General features: G+C 40.7%; 10 protein-coding genes across 14 annotated transcripts in view; 6 read left to right on the top strand and 4 right to left on the bottom strand.

Moving 5' to 3' along the window:
* Positions 1-409: 409 nt before the first annotated feature.
* On the bottom strand, positions 410-2,208 carry LOC117782997 (transmembrane protease serine 9-like). Its single transcript, XM_034620119.1, has 2 exons — positions 1,429-2,208; positions 410-1,256 (listed from the first exon to the last, which is right to left on the bottom strand). The coding sequence occupies exons 1-2, from the start codon at positions 2,191-2,193 to the stop codon at positions 462-464; spliced, it is 1,560 nt and encodes a 519-aa protein (XP_034476010.1). The 5' UTR covers positions 2,194-2,208; the 3' UTR covers positions 410-461.
* A 259-nt stretch (positions 2,209-2,467) lies between these two features.
* On the top strand, positions 2,468-3,290 carry LOC117783597 (trypsin beta-like). The gene has a single exon (XM_034621056.1). It carries the CDS (start codon positions 2,486-2,488, stop codon positions 3,254-3,256), a length of 771 nt encoding a protein of 256 aa, XP_034476947.1. The 5' UTR covers positions 2,468-2,485; the 3' UTR covers positions 3,257-3,290.
* Positions 3,291-5,131: 1,841 nt separating this feature from the next.
* On the top strand, positions 5,132-5,966 carry LOC117783596 (trypsin alpha-like). Its single transcript, XM_034621055.1, has one exon. It carries the CDS (start codon positions 5,161-5,163, stop codon positions 5,929-5,931), a length of 771 nt encoding a protein of 256 aa, XP_034476946.1. The 5' UTR covers positions 5,132-5,160; the 3' UTR covers positions 5,932-5,966.
* A 669-nt stretch (positions 5,967-6,635) lies between these two features.
* On the top strand, positions 6,636-10,557 carry LOC117783595 (trypsin beta-like). Of its 2 annotated transcripts, XM_034621054.1 has the most exons (3): positions 6,636-7,304; positions 9,757-9,767; positions 10,042-10,145. In XM_034621054.1, exons 1-3 carry the CDS (start codon positions 6,645-6,647, stop codon positions 10,112-10,114), a joined length of 744 nt encoding a protein of 247 aa, XP_034476945.1. In that variant the 5' UTR covers positions 6,636-6,644; the 3' UTR covers positions 10,115-10,145. The 2 variants fall into 2 exon arrangements, with proteins under 2 accessions (XP_034476945.1, XP_034476944.1); XM_034621053.1 differs by lacking the exon at positions 9,757-9,767 and having other exon boundaries at positions 10,042-10,557.
* A 596-nt stretch (positions 10,558-11,153) lies between these two features.
* Positions 11,154-11,544, bottom strand: LOC117784515 (coiled-coil domain-containing protein 103). The gene is made up of 2 exons (XM_034622267.1): positions 11,364-11,544; positions 11,154-11,304 (listed from the first exon to the last, which is right to left on the bottom strand). Exons 1-2 carry the CDS (start codon positions 11,510-11,512, stop codon positions 11,196-11,198), a joined length of 258 nt encoding a protein of 85 aa, XP_034478158.1. The 5' UTR covers positions 11,513-11,544; the 3' UTR covers positions 11,154-11,195.
* Positions 11,545-12,368: 824 nt separating this feature from the next.
* The window catches only part of LOC117785839 (trypsin iota), an 8,847-nt gene continuing 3,406 nt past the window's right edge, over positions 12,369-17,809 (top strand). Inside the window, exon 1 of the mRNA XM_034624090.1 lies at positions 12,369-13,202. Within this exon, the coding sequence (XP_034479981.1) occupies positions 12,401-13,183 (783 nt within the window). The 5' untranslated portion in view covers positions 12,369-12,400 and the 3' untranslated portion in view covers positions 13,184-13,202. The remainder of the gene's footprint in view (positions 13,203-17,809) is intronic.
* LOC117785845 (death-associated protein 1) lies at positions 13,871-14,989 on the bottom strand. The gene is made up of 4 exons (XM_034624097.1): positions 14,892-14,989; positions 14,768-14,831; positions 14,359-14,447; positions 13,871-14,133 (listed from the first exon to the last, which is right to left on the bottom strand). Exons 2-4 carry the CDS (start codon positions 14,811-14,813, stop codon positions 13,978-13,980), a joined length of 291 nt encoding a protein of 96 aa, XP_034479988.1. The 5' UTR covers positions 14,814-14,831; positions 14,892-14,989; the 3' UTR covers positions 13,871-13,977.
* LOC117785833 (uroporphyrinogen decarboxylase) lies at positions 15,394-16,934 on the top strand. Of its 2 annotated transcripts, none has more exons than XM_034624083.1 (3): positions 15,394-15,518; positions 15,684-16,427; positions 16,485-16,934. In XM_034624083.1, the coding sequence occupies exons 1-3, from the start codon at positions 15,504-15,506 to the stop codon at positions 16,794-16,796; spliced, it is 1,071 nt and encodes a 356-aa protein (XP_034479974.1). In that variant the 5' UTR covers positions 15,394-15,503; the 3' UTR covers positions 16,797-16,934. The 2 variants fall into 2 exon arrangements, with proteins under 2 accessions (XP_034479974.1, XP_034479973.1); XM_034624082.1 differs by having other exon boundaries at positions 15,414-15,518; positions 15,565-16,427.
* On the bottom strand, positions 16,920-17,627 carry LOC117785842 (transmembrane protein 234 homolog). 3 transcript variants are annotated; one of them, XM_034624093.1, is made up of 3 exons: positions 17,566-17,624; positions 17,201-17,506; positions 16,920-17,149 (listed from the first exon to the last, which is right to left on the bottom strand). In XM_034624093.1, exons 1-3 carry the CDS (start codon positions 17,579-17,581, stop codon positions 17,046-17,048), a joined length of 426 nt encoding a protein of 141 aa, XP_034479984.1. In that variant the 5' UTR covers positions 17,582-17,624; the 3' UTR covers positions 16,920-17,045. The 3 variants fall into 3 exon arrangements, with proteins under 3 accessions (XP_034479984.1, XP_034479985.1, XP_034479986.1); XM_034624094.1 differs by having other exon boundaries at positions 17,078-17,149; positions 17,197-17,506; positions 17,566-17,627; XM_034624095.1 differs by lacking the exon at positions 16,920-17,149 and having other exon boundaries at positions 17,193-17,506; positions 17,566-17,626.
* Positions 17,626-17,809, top strand: part of LOC117785844 (60S ribosomal protein L31) — an 854-nt gene continuing 670 nt past the window's right edge. The window contains exon 1 of the mRNA XM_034624096.1: positions 17,626-17,736. The gene's annotated coding sequence lies outside the window, so the exon portion shown is untranslated. The remainder of the gene's footprint in view (positions 17,737-17,809) is intronic.

The following is a 17,809-nucleotide window of genomic DNA, read 5'->3' as shown; positions in this document are numbered from 1 at the left end:
AAATCTGATAATGCTGTACTCAGGATTCTGTATTTTTCATTGACTTTATCAACAGAGGTACTTGAGTTGCGGTCAATTAATCTCCTTTCGGTCCAAGTCAGGAGACAGCACATGCTATTTATCAGCTGTCGATTAAAATTTTAGTAAATGCGACTAGTCATTTAGTCCCAACCATTTGTTATTTCAGGCGTGCGTCCCACTCGAAACTGATTAGATAAACACACACATAATGGTGGACATCATATCGTATCAATAGAGCTGAAGCGTTTTGCAAAATCTGGAGAGTGCTCAAAACAAGACACACTGATAAATGCTTTCGGCCCTTAAAAACTTGCCAGCTGCTTCCCCTAGATAAGGTGTGAACGTCATTGCCCCGATGTTGAACCCGGAAGCAGAACTACAAAGTATCTTTGCAAGCTAATTGATTTATTTTGGATATTATATAAACTTTTTAGATAAGTTTAGATCGAGTTGGCAGCGTTGACCACCCAGGATCGGAGGACAGCCACATCGGCGTAGACACCTGGATAGTTGGAGTAGGCACAGCCATATCCCCAAGAGACGACACCAGCGAGGGTACCACCAGACACCAATGGGCCACCGGAATCACCCTGGCAAGCATCCTTGCCGGAAGCAGCAGCGCAGATCATGGTGTTCCTGATCTGGCTACCATATCCATATGTGGAGGAGGCACACTGGGCTTGGCTAACAATTTTCAGGTTGACGTACTGCAGCTGGGTGGGGATGGAGCTGGAGCCAGAGGACTGAGTACCCCATCCAGAGACGGAGGCAGCAGCGCCGTTGGCGGGAGCATAAGTGGCCAGACCGATAGCCTTGATGGTGGAGCTCATTGCCAGGTTACCGCTCAGACGAATGACGGCAATATCATTGACCATGGTGTTGGGATTGTAGCCCTCGTGGTTCCTGAAGGCAGCGACCTTGATGACAACACCACCAGAGTTCCAGTAGCTGGATCCAGCGCGAATCTGCAGAGAGGATGCGGAAACGGATTGCAGGCAATGGGCAGCAGTCACGATGATTCTGGCAGAGTAGATGGATCCACCGCAGGAGTGACCGCCATTACGCTGAAGGGAGATTTGCCAGGGGAAGCTACCAATAGTGGTGGCAACGCCTCCAACGATGCGTCCGTCCAACTGGGGAAGAAGTCCCTCGGGAACTGCAGCACCAAAGGCGCAGGCAACAACAGACAGCAAAATCACAAACTTGAACATGTCAAACGTAACCGGAAAGTGAGTTGGTTACATCGTTAACGAGTGTTTTTATAGGGAACCAGGTGAACTGTTATCAGTGATAGACGCGTGATTTTTGAAGGGGATTTCGCCCATTTACGACATAACAAAAGAAAGACATTCAAGTGTGTTTACATTGCAATTTATTTAAAAAATTCTAAAGGGTTGAGGCTTAGACCTCATGAGCGGTCTTCTCGATCCAAGAGTGGAAGTGAGCGACATCGGCGTAGACACCGGGGTATCTGAGGTCGGCGCAGCCATGACCCCAGGAGACAACACCAACGAGATGGCCGCCGGAGACCAATGGGCCACCGGAATCACCCTGGCAAGCATCCTTGTGAGGAGCGTAGGCGCAGATCATGGTGTCCGTGATCTTGTTGCCATAGCTGTATTCCTTGGAGGCGCACTCTTTCCGCTCGACGATCTTTAAATTGACAGCCAGGAGATGGTCGGGAATTTTGCTGCTTCCAGATGCGGTAGTGCCCCAGCCAGAGACGACAGCTTCAGCGCCATTCTTGGGATTGGACACAGCCATGCCAATAGCACGGACGGTCGAACGGAAGCTCAGCGAAGATTCGATGCGAATGATGGCAATATCGTTGATCATGGTCCTGGCATTGTAGCCCTCGTGGTTCTTGAACGCACTGACGGAGTGCAAGCTGCCGCCGGAGCGCCAGTTAGTGGTACCGACACGTACCTTGATCTGGGAAGCGGTTACCTTCTGCAGACAGTGAGCGGCAGTGACCACAATATTGTGGGAGTAGATGGATCCACCGCAGAAGTGGGATCCGCTACGCTGCAGCGACACCTGGTAGGGATGATCATCGATGCTCGTCTCGTAGCCACCAACAATGCGACCATCCAACTGAGGCAGCAGACCCTCGGGCACGGCAGCGGACAAGGCGCAGGCGGCCAGGGAAAGAAGAACCAAGAATCTCAACATCTTTTCTCGTTATACTCCCAAAAATCGCACACACACCCTTTTTATAGCCCCCCCTATCTAGGAAGAACTCAATCCAGACCTAGATAAGTGGCCCATGCGTCTGATGTTTAATTCTCAAGAACTCTTGGATTTTGACCACTTAACGAGCTTACGTGATTTTTTTTATTTTTTCTGATAACTCAATTTTAATCAAAAACTTGTGATAACTCTTAAGTTCTTGAGATAGTAAACGCCTCTGATTCCTATATAAGCACTATCATAATATTACAGCGAAGTATATTCTACTTGTAACATGTTCAAGTTCGTGATCCTCTTGTCGGTTGTTGCCTGCGCCTTTGGAGCTGCTATCCCTGAGGGACTCCTGCCCCAGTTGGATGGACGCATCGTTGGAGGCACTGCCACCACTATCAGCAGCTTCCCCTGGCAAATCTCCCTCCAGCGTAATGGCGGTCACTCCTGCGGTGGCTCCGTCTTCCGTTCCAACATCATCGTGACTGCTGCTCACTGCCTGCAATCCGTTTCCGCATCCTCTCTGCAGGTTCGCGCTGGATCCAGCTACTGGAACTCTGGTGGTGTTGTCTTCAAAGTCGCCTCCTTCAGGAACCACGAGGGTTACAACGCCAAAACCATGGTCAACGATATTGCCGTCATCCGTCTGAGCGGTAACCTGGGAATGAGCTCCACCATCAGGACAATCGGTCTGGCCAGTAATGCTCCCGCCAACGGCGCTGCTGCCTCCGTCTCTGGATGGGGTACTCAGTCCTCTGGCTCGAGCTCCATCCCCACCCAGCTGCAGTTCGTCAACGTGAAAATTGTTGGCCAAGCCCAGTGTGCATCTTCCAGCTACAGCTATGGTAGCCAAATCAGGAGCACCATGATCTGCGCTTCTGCTCCCGGCAAGGATTCCTGCCAGGGTGACTCTGGTGGCCCATTGGTCTCTGGAGGTGTCCTCGTGGGTGTTGTCTCTTGGGGCTATGGCTGCGCCGCCTCCAACTACCCAGGTGTCTACGCCGATGTTGCTGTCCTCCGCAACTGGGTGAACAACGCCGCCAACTCCGTTTAAGAACTTGAACGAATAAATATTGCATTGAAAATTATCCTTCGATTGTTTCCATTTTCTAAGAGATCATTTATATATAGACTTTCCTGGAATAGGAATTAGAAGATTTTATTATAGTAAACTCATGCAGAATGCGATTATTAACAGTTAACTATATACTGTCAATAATTCAGTAACAAACAAATTTTCTTAAAATCTTAAAATTATACCTTGATTTCCCTTATTAAATGGGTATTGAAAATGTGTACAGTTTTGTTGAAACAACTGCAATATATTTAGTCACTTAGAAAATATATATTAGATCTGGATATAACAGTCTTTTGAAAAGAGTGTGTTAAATCCCAAGATTTAATTTTTAATCAACCAATGATTAAGAATATATCAATACACAAAAGTTTATACTAGCGCATTTTATTGTTTTCTGTCTTGGGCAAAAACTTAAAGATGCTAGATCCAGTGTAGACAATTAACAACGCTAAGGTCGAGTTCCCGACTTAAGACATCCATTTCAATTTATACATAATATTCCTATATTAATTGTATCTATAAATTTGAAGCTAAAATAGTTTTTTAAAAAACGATGCATACATTTAGGTGCTCGTGTTAATTAAAAACTTTAAATAGCCTTAACTACCGATATATTTAAACAATTCTCATGCGATTAAGTAGAATGTCTGAAACTAATAACACTATTAATACACAGGGAAATTAATGATAAAAAAAAACTTGGCCTGTTTTGATTCATGAAAGATGTGTATTAGAATCGGTTGCTCTAGCTCTAATAGTTTCTGGGTTTTAGATGCTCATAAGAACGGGCATATAAATTGTATCTATAAATTTGAAGCTGAAATAGTTTAAAAAAACGATGCATACATTTAGGTGCTCGTGTTAATTATAAACTTTAAATAGCCTTAACTACCGATATATTTAAACAATTCTCATGCGATTAAGTAGAATGTCTGATACTAATAACACTACTAATACACAGGGAAATTAATGATAAAAAAAACTTGGTCTGTGTTGAGTCATAAAAGATGTGTATTAGAATCGGTTGCTCTAGCTCTAATAGTTTCTGGGTTTTAGATGCTCTTAAGAACGGGCATATAAATTGTATCTATAAATTTGAAGCTGAAATAGTTTAAAAAAAAACAGTGCATACATTTAGGTGCTCGTGTTAATTATGAACTTTAAATAGCCCTAACTACCGATATATTTAAACAAATCTCATGCGATTAAGTAGAATGTCTGAAACTAATAACACTAATAACACTACCAATACACAGGAAAATAAATGATAAAAAAAACTTGGTCAGTGTGGAGTCATGAAAGATGTGTATTAAAATCGGTTACTCTAGCTCTTATAGTTCTGGGCTGTTGATGCTAATCAAGCAAATACAAATTTTTAAACTTCATGATGTCTGTTACGCCTTATCTTTTTGTTTAATACTCATTCATTGCAACATAATATATATTGTATTAAATATGAATACATATAGTTAAAAGATGTACATATTGAATTAACTATTAATAAATTATACTATAGATCTACAGTAAATGCTCAAGACTCAGTACTTCATTTGAATATTACGAAAACTTCGTTAGAGAATATAAATATGTACTATGATAAATCTAATCACTTCATTATCATATCAAATATGTCACATTTTTGAATGATTTTTATGTATTGCACCGGACGTGATTGTCAAGTACTCTCAACTCAAGCGTTACTTGTTTTGATTCTCTTATATACTTATGTATTCTTAGACGACGCGTGATAACTTGGATTAGAAATTATTGATATATTGAACCTACCTATATCAGTAGTATGTGATAACCTGAAGATAGCAAACGCCTCAGAATCCTATATATACGCTTGCGTATTACCATAACCACATTGTACTTGCAATATGTTCAAGTTCGTGATCTTGTTGTCGGTTGTTGCCTGCGCCTTTGGAGCTGCTATCCCTGAGGGTCTCCTCCCTCAGTTGGATGGACGCATCGTTGGAGGCGTTGCTACCACCATTGGTAGCTTCCCCTGGCAAATCTCGCTCCAGCGTAATGGCTATCACTCCTGCGGTGGCTCCGTCTTCCGTGCCAACATCATCGTGACTGCTGCTCACTGCCTGCAAAACGTCTCCCCCTCCGCCCTGCAGGTTCGCGCTGGATCCACCTACTGGAACTCTGGTGGTGTTGTCCTCAAGGTGGCCAACTTCAGGAACCACGAGGGCTACAACGGTGCCACCAAAGCCAACGATATTGCCGTCATCCGTCTGAGCGGTAGCCTGGCAATGAGCTCCAACATCAAGGCCATCGGTCTGGCCTCTAGTGCTCCCGGCAATGGTGCTGCTGCCTCCGTCTCTGGATGGGGTGCTCTCTACTCTGGCTCCACCTCCACACCCACCCAACTGCAGTACGTCAGTGTGAAAATCGTCAGCAGGGCCACCTGCGCTTCCGGTACCTACAGCTATGGTAACCAGATCTCGTCCACCATGATCTGCGCTGCTGCTCCCGGCAAGGATTCCTGCCAGGGTGACTCTGGTGGCCCATTGGTCTCTGGAGGTGTCCTCGTTGGTGTCGTCTCTTGGGGATATGGTTGCGCCGACTCCAGATATCCCGGTGTCTACGCCGATGTTGCTGTCCTCCGCAACTGGGTGAACAACGCCGCCAACTCCGTCTAAGAACATTTGCAAAATAAATCACATCTTAAAAATTATTTTGTTTGACCTTACTTCATTTATTTGACTCCGCTTTATAGACTATAGGCAAGATAGCTAAGACGAGCTTATCCAAAGCCAGCAAACATCGTATAGTCTACTTTAGAGCAGTGGTGGGCAGTCAGTAGTTTGATTTACCCAAGAAACCAAAACCGTTATGGTTTGCAAATTGACGTCAATGTCGAGTTCTTTATCGTTGAAGGGGGAAAACAACGTTGTGGAATTTCGGCTCATCTGATTAAGATTGTATGACTTTAGAAAACAAATAACAACAAACACAGCAAATGCGCTGCTTCGAGTTAAGGTGCTGAACACAAATAAGTTATGAAGTTGCTGCTTTAGACTATCTACTATGTATGCCAATTTTTAAATAATCTGAGATACTTGAGTTAAACACATTTCCATAGCTTAGTGATGTTAAGATTTTTCTTAAGAATATTCAACTTAACTTTATATATAATTTATGGCTCAAGTCTTTTCTTTTAGTATTTATTTAATCTTAAGGTAAACAGAAAAAATATCACTTTATCAATGGTTTCGCTATTTTAAGCTGTCATGCAATTTTTTCCTATCTATTTTGATAAAATTGATTGAAAGGTATTAATTAACTGAAGTTTATTATTGCGACGGGTATAAAAGACCGATGAATTTCTGTTTTTAACAAGCTGTTTTGCAATATGTTCAAGTTCGTGATCGTATTGTCGGTTGTTTCCTGCGCCTTTGGTGCTGCAGTTCCCGAGGGACTTCTTCCCCAGTTGGCTGGACGCATCGTTGGAGGCACTGCCACCACTATTGGTAGCTTCCCCTGGCAAGTCTCCCTCCAGCGTAATGGTTCTCACTCTTGCGGTGGTTCTATATACTCCTCCAACATCATCGTGACTGCGGCTCGCTGTCTGCAGTCTGTGACCACCGCCAACTTAAAGGTTCGCGCCGGATCCAGTTACTGGAACTCTGGCGGAGTTCTGCTGCAGGTTGCCGCTTTCAGAATTCACGAGGGCTACAACGCTAACACCATGGAAAACGAAATTGCCATCGTCCGCCTTAGTTCTTCCCTGTCCTTCAGCTCCAATATCAAGGCTATCGATCTAGCTAGCTCTGCTCCTGCTAACGGAGCTTCCGCTGAAGTCTCTGGCTGGGGTACTGAATATTATGGATCCAGCTCTATTCCCTCACAGCTGCAGTACGTCGATGTTACCATTGTGAGCCCATCCGCATGTGCTGCCTCCAGCTACGGCTACGGTAGCCAGATCAAGAGCACCATGATTTGCGCTGCTGACAGCGGCAAGGATTCCTGCCAAGGTGATTACGGTGGTCCATTGGTTTCTGGAGGTGTGCTCGTTGGTGTTGTGTCCTGGGGCTATGATTGTGCCAACCCCAACTATCCAAGGGTCTACTCCGATGTTGCTGTTATGCGCAACTGGGTGATCGCTGCTTCAAGCAAAATCTAAAAAAGATTCTAAATAAAATGTACATTGATTATAAAACTATATAGTTTTATTACAAAAAAATAATAACAGTTAATATTGTAATTTCAAAATTTATTAATCAGATTTAATTGAAATCTACAATAAGATCATTAAGAACTTACATACAGGTGGGAAATTAATTCAGAGATGAATAGACGATGAAGAAAAACATACCAAAGAGACCAAACTTTATGACAAAATATAAAGAAAATACAATTTCAAAAATCCTCTAAAAGTGCAAGTGAAACCCGGAACAGGCCAGAATAGATTGTAAATAATAATCTTTGAAATCTCATAACTTCAATAAAACTCAACCGATTTCTATGTCAATTGTCATGTTGATCATGATATTACCTTTAAATTGATTCTGCATTTAAATTTTGTTCACTTAGAAAATTTCATATTTTTGAATTGATCAGCCATCAATCATCCAGTATTTCAATATAAACCCCTTTACATTTTTTTAAAAATTTGAACTCTTATAACTTTGTCAAAACTTAACCTATTTTCATGCGGAATGTGTTTTTGGTTTTTAATTGGTGTTTAAATCGATTCTGCATTCAAATTTTGTTCACTTAGAAAATTTATTATTTTCGAGTATAAGCCGTCCATTAATGATAATTTGAATACTAACCCCTTGACATTTTTTCGAAAACTTTGAACTCCCATAACTTTGCCAAAACTCAACCGATTTTCGTTTCGAAAGTCATATTGATCATTATTTTACAATAAAATTGATTCTACATTTAAATTTTGTTCACTTAGAAAATTTAATATTTTTCGATCATAAGCCTCAATCATTCAATTTTTTAATACAAACCTCTTCAAATTTTTTCAAAAACTTTGAACTGTCATAACTTTTTTAAAACTTAACCGATTTTCATGCGGAATGTCTTTTTGGTCATTATTTGGCCCTAAAATTGATTCTGCATTCAAATATAGTTCACTTAGAAAATTTCATTTTTTTTGATGATCGGCCATCCATAATCCAATTTTTTAATACAAACCCATTCACATTTTTTCAAAAGCTTTGAACTCCCATAACTTTGTCAAAACCTAACCGATTTTCATGCGGAATGTCTTTTTGGTCATTATTTGGCCCTAAAATTGATTCTGCATTCAAATATAGTTCACTTAGAAAATTTCATTTTTTTTGATGATCGGCCATCAATCATTCAATTTTTTTATACAAACCCCTTCACATATTTTCAAAAACTTTGAACTCCCATAACTTTGTCAAAACCTAACCGATATTCATGCGGAATGCCTTTTTGGTCATTATTTGGCCCTAAAATTGATTCTGCATTCAAATATAGTTCACTTAGAAAATTTCATTTTTTTTGATGATCGGCCATCAATCATTCAATTTTTTTATACAAACCCCTTCACATTTTTTCAAAAACTTTGAACTCCCATAACTTTGTCAAAACCTAACCGATTTTCATGCGGAATGCCTTTTTGGTCATTATTTGGCCTTAAAATTGATTCTGCATTCAAATATAGTTCACTTAGAAAATTTCATTTTTTTTGATGATCGGCCATCAATCATTCAATTTTTTTATACAAACCCCTTCACATTTTATCAAAAACTTTGAACTCCCATAACTTTGTCAAAATCTAACCGATTTTCATGCGGAATGTCTTTTTAGTCTTTATTTTGCCCTTAAATTGATTCTGCATTCAAATATAGTTCACTTAGAAAATTTAATTTTTTGGATGATCGGCCATCAATCATTCAATTTTTTTATACAAACCCCTTCACATTTTTTCAAAAACTTTGAACTACCATAACTTTGTCAAAACTTTACCAATTTTTATGCGGAATGTCTTCTTGGTATTTTGCCTTCAAATTGTTTTTGCATTTTAATATAGTTCACTCAGAAAGTTTCATATTTTTCAATCAGCAGCCGCATTTAAGTTTTGTTCTGTAACTGCTTCAATCTAATTGAACATTATTTAAAATACCAACATGACAGTGAGTTGGGAATAACATACTGATTCGATCGATTTAATCAAATCAAAATTCATGAAAAATATTTAATGTCATCATAGAGTCCCAACTAAAAATAAATAAGTAAACAAATAAAAGCACAAGTCCGTTTCAATCAAATAATTTCAAATGAATTTGATTATCTGCATTTGTTCAGTATTCTATGGGTTTTTTCTACTTGAGTTGAATACCGGGCAAACTTCGCTTTTTTTGATAAAATGGACTGAAAGCTTTTGATTATCACGGAACTTGGAGATAATAGGACACCGCCAACTGCTATAAAAGTCGAATGCATTTCCAGTAGGAACTCATTGTACTTGCAATATGTTCAAGTTCGTGATCTTGTTGTCGGTTGTTGCCTGCGCCTTTGGAGCTGCTATCCCTGAGGGTCTCCTGCCCCAGTTGGACGGACGCATCGTTGGAGGCGTTGCCACCACTATTGGTAGCTTCCCCTGGCAAATCTCCCTCCAGCGTAATGGCGGTCACTCCTGTGGTGGATCCATCTACTCTGCCAACATCATCGTGACTGCTGCCCATTGCCTGCAATCCGTTTCCGCATCCTCTCTGCAGGTTCGCGCTGGATCCACCTACTGGAACTCTGGTGGTGTTGTCCTCAAGGTCGCTACCTTCAGGAACCACGAGGGTTACAACGCCAACACCATGGTCAACGACATTGCCGTCATCCGTCTGAGCGGCAGCCTGGGAATGAGCTCCACCATCAAGGCTATCGGTCTGGCCACTTATGCTCCCGCCAACGGCGCTGCTGCCTCCGTCTCTGGATGGGGTACTCAGTCCTCTGGCTCGAGCTCCATCCCCACCCAGCTGCAGTACGTCAACGTGAAAATTGTTAGCCAAGTCCAGTGTGCATCTTCCAGCTACAGCTATGGTAGCCAAATCAGGAGCACCATGATCTGCGCTGCTGCTCCCGGCAAGGATGCCTGCCAAGGCGATTCCGGTGGCCCATTGGTGTCTGGTGGTACCCTCGCTGGTGTTGTCTCTTGGGGCTATGGCTGCGCCGCTTCCAACTACCCAGGTGTCTACGCCGATGTTGCTGTCCTCCGCAACTGGGTGGTCAGCGTCGCCAACAGTATCTAAGAACATTTGCAAATAAAAGAAAGCACACAACGATATAAATTTGCGTTTTATTAACTCATTAGAACCAATTTAAGAGAATTGTTCTTTGGCGATTCTCAGCATGCAAAACTATGAAATTACATAAAGACAACATAATTCATTTAACGCCTTCCTTTATTTTATTTGGTTATATGTGCTTTTGCCTTTTTGTTTTGTTTATGAATAGTTGATTTGGTTAAACAGTACCACTAAGCAAATTACCTATAGAGAAGTCATTTCATACAACGAAAGTGTCCACAAAAATTTACTATGGACCAGTGAAATAGAACCGGTTCTTTTTTTCAAGAACATTAATAAGAACATTATTAGTCAGGCCCGATGTAAATACAATTTCTAAAGCTATGGTCGCCTAATCAAGGACACCATGATCTGCGCTTCTGGTAACGGCAGGGATTTCTGCCAGGATGGTTCCGGTGGTCCACTGGTCTTCAAAAAGCGTCATGTTGGTATTTTTCCTGAGGCACAGGCTGTGGACACCCTGACAATCCAGGGGTAAATTCCAATATTGCTTTGTTCCATTCAATCAATTCAATTCCATTCAATTAATAAAAACCGCCGAAAATATCTTACAACATTTGCAAACAAAACAAAGCACATAATAATTTAAATTGCTTTTTTATTAACTAATTGCAATTAATTTAAGAGGGTTGTTCAGGAGCAGCCGAGTTCCACAGGCGATTCTTGGTCTTAGCATTGGATTTATCTTGCTTGGTAATTGGACGCAGATGCGCTGCATCAACAATATCCCTGCAAGGAGGAGAAGAATCAGGAGAGACGCTAGAAACAATGTAGGAATTCAAACTCACTTAAACTCCTCGTAACTCTGAGTGTTTGTCACCGCCCTCAATTTTGCATCGTTGCGCAGATAATAGAGTTCATCATCACGCAAACGTTGCAGGCAGAGATCGCGCAAACGCAGCAGCTCGTCGGATGTTATCTCGCTTGGATTAGACATTTAGTGATTATTTGTGCTTTTGAACAGTTGAAAGTGTAAAATAATATTTAATATACTTTACGTCAGTTGCTTGAAATGAGTTTGTTTGTCAATGGGGTTGCCTGGGTTACAAGGGCTTCGAAATTGATAGTCATACATGATTTTATCGATATACAATTAAGGTTGTATTTAAAAAAACATCAAATTTCAAAAAAAAAAAATTTTTTTATTTATTATTTTTATCTTAATCAGGAAATAACACCGGAACCGGTAGCGGAACCGTTAGCCGAAACTAACCGTTTCATTTTTAGTACCGGAACTGATACCGTAACCGAATGAAAATTCTATGTAAGTATTTTTGTTATTAAACTTCATATTTTTAGTACGTGTTACATAAAACCTCTAACGGAAGTAAAGAAAAAGTAATTTCTTCTTTGAGCCTACAAAGTCGATCATTTTGCCAGCCATGCATTACTGAAAAAGAAAATTTCCTGGTGCATACTTAGAGGAGTAAAGACAATATTGGCTCCAGTTTAAAAAATACATAAAATTAATTTAGCAGAATATTTATTAAATTATTAAATTAAATTGCACCTAGAAGATTAGAATTCGGGTAATAATATCTCATATTAGATGAATTTCCAAAACAAATCTGATGACTTCTAATCGTATACTAAGTAGTTATATTATGAAGAAGATTACAATTAGAAATATAAATAAATTAAATACTTTTACCCCTTCGCATAAACTTGACTGCGCCTTTGCTGGGTAACCCACTCGAAGGTAATCTTCGATGACCAATTAACGGGCGATTAACATTTACAGCCCTTAAGCAAGCGATAAGTCTTGCAACATGCTCCGACCAAGGTGCGATCAGTTCCCACTTCGCTTTCTTGAGTGCTCGACGACATGGCTCGACATTTCATGCTCACATCCGTTGCCCTGTTGCTGATCTTTTTCTCAAGTGGAGGATCTGCAAATCCTCCCAGTGTGCGCAATGAACGCATCGTGGGCGGAAATGAACTGTCCATTTACAACGCACCTTGGCAGGTGTCCATACAGGTGAGCGCTCGCCATGTGTGCGGCGGCGCTATATACAGCAAGGATATTATTATTACGGCCGCTCATTGCGTGGACAGCACATCCGTGACTCTAATGAAGGTTCGTGTGGGCGCCAACCATCACAACTCCGGAGGAAGTCTCATTCCCGTCGCCTCCTACACAATCCATGAGCAGTATAACCAAAAGTTGAAATACTACGACATTGCCCTGGTGCGTCTGGCCACGCAACTCACTTACAGTATATCCGTGAAAGCCATTGGACTGGCGAGCGTAAGTCCCAAAGCTGGTTCCGATGTCTCCGTCAGCGGCTGGGGCTTTACGGAGGAGAATGGAGCCACTGGCTTTGCTAATAGCCTCCAGGTGGTTCAACTGCAGATCATCGAGCGTAACGAGTGCGCCTCAGCGAAATACGGCTACGGCTGGGACTTCGTGGGTGAGGAAATGATATGTGCCGCAGCCGATAATAAAGATTCCTGCACTGGCGACTCTGGCGGTCCATTGGTGTCCGACCGTTTGCTGGCGGGCATTGTCGCATGGGGATTCGGCTGTGCACGAGCCAATTATCCGGGCGTATATGTAGATGTCGCCATGCTCCGGACTTGGATAATTAATTCAGCGAATTCCTTATGAAAAGCTGCACCTAAATTAAGTTAAAAGTCGTTGTCAAATAAAAAATTCTTTTATGATGCTTTTTTTTGGTATATTTAATATTTTTTCGCATTTATATGATCAACTTTTATATTTAATTTATATTTTAATACTTTTTTTTTTTAGTCAAAAATACAGATTGTAAACCAAACTTTATTATTTCCAAGATACTCCATCTAAAACTAGTATATTTAAGATTTTCCCATTCATCTCCATAATTTTCAAATCATAACACTTATTTTTAATCCCTGGTCAAAATATTATCGGCCGCTATGCTATTTTTCTAGTGCATTTTCATTAACTTTTATTTGCGCTGCAAAAAATAATTCCAATATATTTTAAAAGTCTAGCTTAATTAGATTATCAACGCCCCCCAGGTGGAATCGAACCACTTCGATTATTAGTCGACTACGGATTTGAAGTCCGCACCCCGGACCACCGAAGCTCAGTGGGGCAGTATTAAGTCGAAATAAGTTCTATTTAAGCGGGCATCATACGGAATAACCACTTGAGAATTATAAGCGACAAAAAATATAAATTGCTCTTATCTAAACAGATCATAAACAATGTCAACATAAACCCATAAACTTTTTATTCAAATCAAAAACTTGACGTAAAATGCATTTGCATTTGGAATGAATCATGGTTAAACAAAAGATATAAAAAATATTAGGAGTAGCAAAATACAAGGCATATTTAAATTAATCTCGCTTTTTTCAAAGCAATCAAATACAGTTAAAGTCAGTGGTGACATATCCTATTTAATTGCCGATTATTCATTTGCGAGGTTGTTGTATGTGTGGTTGGGGCTTCTGTTGAACGGCATTTGGTGGCTTATGGGAGTGAGCCACCTGCGCGGACGCTGGTGTAAAATCTGTGTTACCCTTGACAGTTGCACCGCTCACGGTACTCGAATTTACGTTGACTGGTTGCTGAAATAACATATTGATTGTTCAATTAAATAAAATTTTATTATATCAAGTAACTTTTTTGAAAACGAAAGAAATTTACATATTGTTTTTCATTATAGCTCTTTTAACTTGATTCTAGAAGTTTTTGAATACGAAGCAAATATTTTTTTTTTAAACAAAATATGTAAACTTTTCATTTCATCCAAAAAAAAATAGTCTTGACTAACTGTATAATAGTCATCTTACCGTCAGTCCAGTGCAATCTTCAGCATCCTTTGCCGGACGCTCTGAGGCTGGTGCCTTATGCTGCACAATACGCATTCCACCGGCCTTCACTGTAAATACAAGAAATATGACGTCAGCGGAATATTTAAAATTTTCGGACAGCAGCCGCACAACGCAATAGGCTGATATGCATTTGTGTGTGTGTGTGTATATGTGCTTTATCAGCAAATGCCTTTGCCGAGGTGAAAACTGATAAGATAAAACATATCGTGGCCTATTAATACAAATAGGCTAATTGATTGATGCCAACACTGTATTGTGGGTCATTAAAATCACTTAATTGTTTGATTCTTGACCAAAACAACACCTCTCCAAAACACACACATGCATATACATAAATACACATAGAAAGAAAACCGTATGCACTTACAAGCAGGTGGGTGTCCAGCTACAAGATTTGGTTGTTCATCAGCCATGTTTGCAAGTAATATAAACTGAAATTTAATAGCAAATTTAATTTAAAATCGATTTTACAGAATGTAAGAAAAACAAACCTTTATTAAGGAAAATAAACTGTGGCCTGTTTTCTTTTGCGTTTTAATCTTTTGTGACACGAATGCAGTTTTGCTAGTGATGTGTAAAAACAAAGCGGCTTTTGAGACTACAACAGATGGCAACGCTATCAAACGTAAACAAAATTAAGGTGCTGCCACCTTAGCAACGCATCAGAAATTCGATAGGTAATATATTGGATATTGCCGTTGTGTTTTTCTTCAATATTATATTTGTTAGCGATAATTTTTTCTGACGATATAATATCAATATCTATTGTGCGGTATTTATCGTTATCGTGGACTATTTTTAACAGATTTTGTACGTTAGCCACCACCAGCTAATTTTAGATTGAAACCTATGTTTACCAAATCTGTAGTGCAAACTGTAATATAATAGTAAAACCCAGTGGAAATACGACTAATTTAATGTAGAACACTACTGTTGATATTATCGATAGTATAAATATTTTTTGTTTTTTCAGATCGAAATATAATCGATATTGATATCGGCAGAGTTTCGCCGAACTCACAAAACATTACATCAAAATCAGCCGTGATAAACAAGAAAATTGCAGCTTCTGAATTAAACACAAATTTTTTTAAATTATCATAATGAAAGACACAAAGGTAGGTAGTGGTGAGATTTAAGCACACAATTTGCAAGTACATTCAGCTCTGCCCCCAATTAAATCAATGAAAACTCTTGGACTTCGACTGTCGTTATTGTTGTTGCTGTCTGCTCGAATGTCAATTGGTCACTACAACAACAACAACACGCTCAACCATTTGCAGCCCTTCCCGCCGCTTAAGAATGACAATTTGCTGCGCGCTGCACGCGGCGAAGTTGTGGATCGTGTGCCCGTGTGGGTGATGCGTCAGGCTGGACGCTATTTGCCCGAGTTCCAGGAACTGCGCAAGCAGCATGACTTCTTTACGGTCTGCCGCACTCCGGAGCTGGCCTGCGAGGTGACGATGCAGCCACTGCGACGCTTTGACTTGGACGCCTCCATTATATTCTCGGATATATTGGTTATACCACAAGCACTTGGCCTGACGGTAGAAATGCATGCCGGTGTGGGACCTGTTCTACCCCAGCCCATTGTTACTCCCGAGGATCTGAAGCGTCTGACACCCGATGGAGCTCTGTCGCGTCTGACTTACGTGGGCGATGCCATTACCATGATGCGACACAAACTAGAGGGACGCGTGCCACTAATTGGCTTTACTGGTGCTCCCTGGACACTCATGGGCTATATGATCGAGGGAGGCGGCAGCAAGACCATGTCCAAGGCCAAGGCCTGGCTTACAGACTATCCCGAGGACACAAAGCTTTTCCTCAATCTGCTCACAGATGTCATTGTGGATTATCTGGAGATGCAGGTCGTGGCTGGCGCACAAATGTTGCAGATATTTGAGTCATCCGCCGAGCATTTGTCCAAGGAGGAGTTTCTGGTGTGGGGAGCTCCCTACTTGCGTCGCATACGCGATGATCTAGTGGAACGCCTCACCAAGAAAGTAATCCCACTGGTGCCCCTTGTGAGTAATCAAACAGACACCTGTTAAATCGTCCTCTAATTATTGTTTTTGGGCTAGACTCTCTTTGCCAAGGGTGCTGGTCATTCCCTGAAGGAACAAAGTGAGCTGGGCTATGATGTTCTAGGTCTCGACTGGACTGTAGATCCCGTTGAGGCGCGTACTCAGGTTGGGCCGAATATAACACTGCAGGGCAATCTGGATCCACAGGATATGTACCGTGATCCCAGCGAGCTGCGCACGCTCACCACTGAAATGGTCCACAAATTTGGAAAGTCACGCTACATTGCAAATTTGGGACATGGAATAACGCCACAAACGCCCATCACTAGCATGGAGGTGCTTGTCGACTCGGTTCATAAGGCATTGTAGATAACGATGTCACTTGATTGAAATGTTTTCTATCTTGTATTTATGTAATAAAGACAATTTAGCCTTGGGTTAGGGTAAAATCTTAGAAAGATTAGAAAAAAAGTAATAAAGCCAGAGTGAATATCTGAATTCAAATTTTAGCAAATTTTAATTAACAATGATAACAAAAATAGCAGTTCCAAAGCAATTGGGAATACCATTAATAGTGCATATATATCTTATCTAAAATCTAATTTAATACAGATGGAATTATTCATTGAATGGAATATTCATGATTTGTTGTTCATGCTGCAGTTTATCACATATCATGAGTGTGCTGCCGCAACAAATGAGAAGCGTTCCAATGATTATTTCTGCAGTAAATAAAACAAATATATTAGTCATTTATGCTTGATGCTACTCACTTTTGCCAGGTATTTGTTCGCCTAGGAGATATCCGGTAATGGCTGTAAAAACAAAGCTCAGCGAGTTAGCTACGGGTACAGCTATAGTTATATTTGCGCTTTGCAGTGTCCAAACATATAGCAAACTACCGCACTGATTCAGTCCAAAAGGTATCCAATAATTCAGTCGCGATCCAATCATACGCAGCTCAGCAATAAAATTTCTATATCTGGAGCCCGTGTCCTTCACACACTCAATACCCTGGCTGCCCAGTCGTATAAAGGGGTTTGTCACGCCCCACAACAGACCAACGGCCAACAGTTGCACTATAATTAAGAAGATTATAAAAGCTTAATTGCTAATAACAAAATCATTAATATTTTACATGTATTTGCTAGCATTGTTTATTTATTTACATGCCGGCGGCAGCAGCTGTCAAAATCAGCTGTGATGCGCAGGGTTGCATGCGATAGTTAACCAACACCGATAATCGCTCTACTCTGACAGCTCAACGCAGCTGTCAAATTCTTTTACGTCAAGCTTTCATTTCCTATAGGTGGGTTTTTGCCAATTACACAAAATATAATCAAAAAACATCGCAATTTACGCCAATAATAATGAAATGAAAT

The sequence above is a fragment of the Drosophila innubila genome (genome assembly GCF_004354385.1).
Source record: "Drosophila innubila isolate TH190305 chromosome 2R unlocalized genomic scaffold, UK_Dinn_1.0 1_C_2R, whole genome shotgun sequence".
Classification (NCBI taxonomy): Eukaryota; Metazoa; Arthropoda; class Insecta; order Diptera; family Drosophilidae; genus Drosophila; species Drosophila innubila.
This window is presented reverse-complemented; position numbering and strand designations above follow the sequence as displayed.